At 42.9% G+C, this 7,064-nt stretch overlaps 1 protein-coding gene across 1 annotated transcript in view; it reads right to left on the reverse strand.

Moving 5' to 3' along the window:
• LOC130191726 (disks large homolog 4) overlaps positions 1-6,532 on the reverse strand; it is a 59,981-nt gene extending 53,449 nt beyond the window's left edge. The window contains exon 1 of the mRNA XM_056411395.1: positions 6,481-6,532. Within this exon, the coding sequence (XP_056267370.1) occupies positions 6,481-6,522 (42 nt within the window). The 5' untranslated portion in view covers positions 6,523-6,532. The remainder of the gene's footprint in view (positions 1-6,480) is intronic.
• Between the last annotated feature and the right edge of the window lie 532 nt (positions 6,533-7,064).

The following is a 7,064-nucleotide window of genomic DNA, read 5'->3' on the forward strand; positions in this document are numbered from 1 at the left end:
GTGGAGCTGTTATTATTCACAGCTGTCTGTTGTCGCCGCTCACGGAGGCTGGAGCCACATGTGCTGAACATCTTCTTCATGGCTTTTTTAAAAACACGTTTTATTTTGATGGAGGAGCGACGTGTCTCCGCCCTGTGCTCAGTTTGGAGGGCGGAGCTTCGCTCAACATGCTCTTCCTTAAGTCACGTGTGTGACCTTTAGCTACAGGTGAGCCCACCGTGTATCGGAGAACTTCAGCTCCATCGACTCTACCTCCATCTGCCTGATGGATCGTGGAGGTCTCCATCGTGGAATATGCCGACTCCCAACTCTTCATACACTCTGTCATATTCATTGAATGTGTTTTAACTCTAATGTGTCCTTCTGGTCACATGACATCTATTGTTCTGTCCATCCTGGAGAGGGATCCTCCTCTGTTGCTCTCCTGAAGGGTTCTTCCCTTTTTTTCCCCCGTGAAAGGGTTATTTGGGAGTTGTTCCTGATCCGATGTGAGGTCAAAGGTCAGGGATGTCTATGTGTACAGATTGTTAAGCACTCTGAGACAAATTTGTAATTTGTGAAAAATGGGCTATACAAATACACTGAATTTAATTTAGATGAAGAAAGCAGGGTGTCTCTACCAAGATGCCCACTTACACAACACACACCCAGCCTCCTCTGGACCTCCTCAGCGCTCATTTGGACTTGTCGTCTCACTAAAGTGAAAAACACAATTTGGGAATCTCCTGAGGGGAAACACCCCACGGGGAGGATTATAGATGTTACACCTACACACAGAACCTGCTGCTGCATCCGAGCTCTCTGCATTTGATTTCACCTCGTCCCGCCACACGACAATGCAACTTAAAAAAAGAGAGGAAATAGTCAGCTAAAAACACGAGAGAGAAGTAAAATAGACGGTGAAATAAAATGCATCTCAACAAATGACCTCCCTCTGCACAATGTGAGGGGAAGGTCTCGGACGTCATGCATTCGTTCTCCCTGTGTGAACACCTGGTGCAGCAGAGAGCCTCTCCTCGGCTGCAGGTGCAGCAGCAGCTCTGCAGGAACACTGTCATGTTTCGCTTGTGATATTCCCGCTTCTGCCTCTTGCGTAACCGGCCAGCTGTGTGCATGCAACACGCCACGAGTCATCAACAACAGGGATGACTGGGAGCGATATGCGTTATGCATGAAGCACAGTGTGTGTGTGTGTGTGTTACACTTCAAACGCTTACCAAAAATCGATTAACCTGGGAATACGTTTGTTTTTTCCCCTCCATTTGTTAGCTGTAGACATCCTCAGTTGTTTTAAATGGATGCATGGATCTGTCGGGGATGATTATACCGGGATGAGAGCAGATCACCAAAAAGCCCAACCTGATGATGAACGTTAACCGGGTCTAATTCTATGCACCCGTCACCTCCCTCCCTCCATCGTGGTCTGGCTCCGCCTCCTCCTCCCACACCGGAGACAGCACAGCCGAACAGAACCGAGACGGTCCTCCGCTAGCTGTCGTCCATCCGAGACTCGTATACGTGTGTGTGTCATGAAGAGTGTTCGGTGCTGACTGCCAGCTCAGATCTGTCTCCGTCTCAGAACCACCTACAAGCTGAAGCCGCCCCCGTGTTTCATTGGCTGCCTCCGCCGTGTTAATATGATGCATGTTCACCGTGTTCAGCTTATTTATGTATTTTATAACACGTCAAATAGAGCAGCATGATGAGAGGAGGGATGGATTTAAATAGGAACAGAAATCTGGTTTTTGGTCGATTATAAAAATGTTTGACTTTTACTTCTTTAATTTACATTTAAACATTTTTTGATTAGATCACTTAAGGAGATGCTGGTTGATGTCTGATGAGAATAATAAATAAATGTCCTCTGTCCAAATCCTCCTGATAAACTATCACTTTATACTTTATAGAAACACTGTATACACTTTCATTTTGATTTCATTTTTTATATTTTCATTTCCTTCATTATTTAAATTCTTAAATGTAACATACCCTGCTATTTAATTTTAATTGTATTGCTGTCACTTTATACTTTAGAGACACTGTATACATTTTAATTTAATTTTTAAAACATTTTAATTACTTTATTATTTAAATTTCCTTTATTATTTAAATTATATATATTTTTTAATACCCTGCTATTTTATTGTATTGCTGTCACTTTATCTAGACACTGTGTAAACTTTCATTTAGATTAAATTTTTTTACATTTTTATTTCCTTTATTAATTAAATAAAAAATTAAAAAGTTTAACTTTTTATTTATTGATATTATTTTTTTTAGAACGCGACAAAATATTGTAAATTACAAAAATAATGAAAAAATACAAAATAAAGAAAAAATACAAAATTAAGAAAAGACAGACATAAGTAAAAGAGATCTAGAAAATTAATAAGAGGTCATAAATCACTCTTAACATTTAAAAAAATCTTTTCAGGTATTATTTTATTTGTTAAATGTCACATATTCTGCAAATGAACTATTTAGATATTCAGACTATTAAAAAACATTTTTGTGGCTTTTTTTGGACATCACTATTGCTCAGCCAAGAATTAGACGTGGACTTTGCATTGTGTAGGTTATCGATCATGACCACTTCCTGTGGTCATGATCGATAACCACAACATTATATTTGTGGCTTCAGGCTGAAATATAAAAAATCTCGACGCTTCTTCCATCCTCATGAACCAGTCGTCAAAAATGTTCTGTTCTAATTTTACAACATTTAACCTTCTGGATGGACGGTCGGTTCTCTGAAAAACTTTAGAGTAAAACTCAAAAGTTAAGGAAGTTAGCCAAAACACATTTGGTGAATACATCCAACGTGTTGGTTCCTTACAACGGACTCCCATCTGCACCTCGCTGGGAGCCTGTACGTGTTTTTTCTTTTGGGAATCCGACAAAGGGGCTCGGACCACAAAGAGGCTCGGACCACCCGGGGGGGGGTTCTGGCTCGCCGTGCATGGAGCACAGCGGGGGGCCGAGATGACGACCAGCAGAGCCACCGGGTGCCAACAGGTAGAGCCAACTGGCAGCGTGACGCTCCAGTTCTACCAACCACTCCCACCTTGAAGTCTAGTTCACACACACACACCCCCACATCACACACACACACACACACACACACACACACACACACACACTGTTTACCTAAAAAAAACTGGTGTGTGTGATTAAATGTTTTGCAAGTGGAGGAAGCACCAAGAGAGAGCTGCGTTTACTCAGTTGCCCCGACTAGCAGTAACTTAAGAGCACATAGTCATTAACGACTTATAATAATTACCTAACGGCACGCTGGTAATTATTATTTATTATTACTTATTATTATTAATAATAATATTATTATTAATAATAATAATAATAATTTGTAGTGTATATAATATATATATAATATATTATTTCTTCTTCTTCTTATTTATTATTACTTATTATTGTCATTTATTATTACTTATTATTATTATTACTTATTATTAGTATATGTATATAAATATATATATTTTTATTAGTAATTATTATTTATTATTACCAGACTAGTTGGATTTAGGCTCTCACGACACAATTATCACAATAAAAGACATTAACGTTTGTTTTTTTAAATCGGTAACTAACTGCTTTTGAAAATCTGTGTTCAACGAGAAGCAGACGGGACTCTCAGCCAATCACGAGGCCACTAAGAAGCTTTTCATTGCAATCGATGTGGAAACATCACTTCAGACAATGGGTGAAAATAACAGAACAAATGTGCTGTATGCTGCAGTAACGGGTTGTGACGCAATAAGTGAACTCGGCTTGGAAGATCACGGCGCCTTGAAGTCACCGTTAGCTTTAAAATCAGGAATTTACGTCCACACAGAAGAATGAAGGCGCCATCTGGAACAGAAAATGGTTCTTCAGAGTGATGCCATAGAAGAACCATTTCTGGTTCAACAAAGAACCTTTAAAACAAGGGGTTCTTTAAAGAACCACGTCCTTAGAGAGTTCTTCAAAGAACCTATAAAGGTGTCTCAAAGAACCTTCAAACCAGGGTTCTTTAAAGAACAATTTCCTTAAAGAGTTACTTAAAGGACCTATAAAGGTGTCTCAGAGAACCTTCAAAACATGGTTCTTTAAGGCACTGTATCTGGGACCACAAAGAACCTTTCAAACCAGGGTTCTTTAAAGAACCATATCCTTAAAGAGTTCTTCAAAGAACCTATAAAGGTGTCTCAAAGAACCTTCAAAACATGGTTCTTTAAGGCACTGTATCTGGTTCCACAAAGAACCTTTCAAATCAGGGTTCTTTAAAGAACCATATCCTTAAAGAGTTCTTCAAAGAACCTATAAAGGTGTCTCAAAGAACCTTCAAAACATGGTTCTTTTAGCCACCATATCTGGTTCCACAAAGAACCTTTCAAACCAGCGTTCTTTAAAGAACCATATCCTTAAAGAGTTCTTCAAATAACCTATAAAGGTGTCTCAAAGAACCTCAACAAAATTGTTCTTTAAGGCACCGTATCTGGTTCCACAAGAACCTTTCAAACCAGGGTTCTTTCTATAACCATGTCCTTAAAGAACCTATAATGGTTCTTCGTAGACCCACAAAGACCCACAACATGGAACTCCATGTGGTTGACCGTCTCCTTCAAGTGAACGCCGGTCTGAAGCGTCCCGCAGACCTCCTCTGCCTCGTGGCGTCTTCCCGGCGGCGATGCTCTTGACATCTTCCCTCCTTCCTCACGCCGTGTTTCCTTCGTTTTGTCGTCAGCGATCCTCTGGATATTCTAAACCATAGCCAAATAAAAACCCTCCTGAAGGGTTGAGAATCGACCCCCCTGTGGATGAAGCATCGTGGGATGAGTCCCGCTGCCTTCGTTTGAGGAGGGATGACATCACCTCCACCGGGTTTGACGAACGAGGCGGCGATTGGACTCACGAGAGACGTTTCTATTTCTGTTTTTTCCATCGGTCCATCGATCAGAAAGCGGTCGATGTCTCCTCCGTTCATCACCCGACAGGTTCCTCCGGAGTGCAGGAGGATCTACAGGCGGCGCCTGGTTCTGACGGGCGTCCGATGGTCTGAGACATGACTCACATCCTGGACGGTCTTCTTGATCTGTCCGGGTTTTTTTTGTTTCTTCCAGTTCCGTTCTGAAGTCAAAAGTGCATTATTGTGTTTTTAAAGGCTCCCCTCGTGGCGTTTCTGACCTCCGGGAGAACAAAACATCAAATCAAACCCCCAAAACACAAATAAATCCCCCAGGTCCCAGGCATGTTGGACAATAAGAACACAAATCTCACAGGAAGAGGAAGTGCAATGATCAGTCGCTTTAGAAGAATCCGTGAACTGTGATTTCTCGATTTCTTCCACTTTGACTGTTTTACATGCAGACTTGATGTAAACAAGGAGGGATTTAAACAATACGAAAAGAAGAAGCAAGTAGCACCTTAAATTAAAGAAGAGCCGGGACACAAAGGGTAGAAACCCCAAAAAATGCAACTGGATGGGAGGCAAAAACAACAACAACAACAACAGCAAACGTGTCAACGTGCCATTAATTATTGATAAATTCAATTCACAGAAATCTGTTGCACATTGAACTGCAATTGAAACCGAAATTGAAGCCTTATATTTTTGCAACGACAATTCTCACGTCAATAATAACACACACACACACACATACACACACACACACACACACACACAGAGCTAACACTCAACCCAATACAAACTCGCCATGTCTACCTCCCTAATGAAGGCTGCAGGTGAATTGGATTTCTCTCAGTGTTTACATTCAACACACACACACACACATGCATACAGTGTGTATGTGACACATCCACATTATGGTATGTTCTCTCCCCTCTAACCCTAATCTATATCATCTTTAGCACTAAAAAATGACACAATGACACAACCTCTTTTGTAAGCGACGTCCATTTTTCCCCCCCTCGTCAACTGTACGGCTGTCCTCGCAGAGCAGTGTGTGCGTGTGTCCTCGTGTCCTCACAAGGATACGAGGACGCACACACACACACACACACAATCGCAATGATATTCACACAAACACAGACACAACTTCTCCCGACGGAGGATTTAAAAGCACTGCGTACACAGATCTCCACGACGCCGCTTTGAAATCAACAAGTCTGCAGGAGTTTTACTCCGACTGCGTGGTCGGAGACACACACACACACACACACACACACACACACACACACACACACACACACACACACACACACACACACATGTGGCAGGCCACGTTCATACGTAATTCCCCCCAGAAAAGTGCATGAGTAAACCTTTTTTTTTTTACCCGGAGCATACGCACAAGGAGAGCGGAAAGGAGCGCGTTCACTATGCACAGATGTAGAAGCAGAGACCTGTGAGGCTGACATGCAAAACGACAGAGGCGGCAACAGCGAGAGAGAGAGAGAGGGAAGGAAGGAAGGAGGAGAAGGAGAATAAGAAGAACGACGAAAGAGAGAGGTGGGTTTACCTACCACACACGGGCAGAGGGAAGGGAGCTTAGTGCGGCCCTTCATGAGCGAGAGACAGGAGGAGAAACAGCCTCCCAGACACCCGCAGTACCGGAGGAGAGAGAGAGGGAGAAAGAGAGAGAGAGATGGGTGACTGGGGAAGGGTGAGGAGGGGGGGGGGTACAAATAAAAAAAAGAGAGGGGGGGAGAGAGAGGGAAGGGGAAGGGGTGGTGGGGGGGGGGGAGGGTCGAAGGCAGACGACGAGGAGAGAGGGAGTTTTCCTGGAAGCCGAGGAGGAGTTGTTGCTGTTGGATGGAGCTCGATGGTATAAAAAAGGCACAACAAAAAGGAGACTGAACGGAGAGAGAGAGAGAGAGAGAGGACCGGCAGCCGTGACTCATATCAAATATGTTTGTCACTGCCGGTGGGTGAGGGAGGGGAGGGAGAGAAGGAAGGAGAGAAGGAGACGTGGAGAGAGTGAAGCGTCTACATTTTTATATATTTTTCTTCTTCTTCCGTGTGAAGTGCACACACACAGAGGTGGAGGTGGAGGTGGAGGTGGAAGTGGAGGTGGGCTTCCATCGACACGCGGCGAGGAAGAGGCTGG

Source organism: Pseudoliparis swirei, chromosome 3 (assembly GCF_029220125.1).
Source record: "Pseudoliparis swirei isolate HS2019 ecotype Mariana Trench chromosome 3, NWPU_hadal_v1, whole genome shotgun sequence".
NCBI lineage: Eukaryota > Metazoa > Chordata > Actinopteri > Perciformes > Liparidae > Pseudoliparis > Pseudoliparis swirei.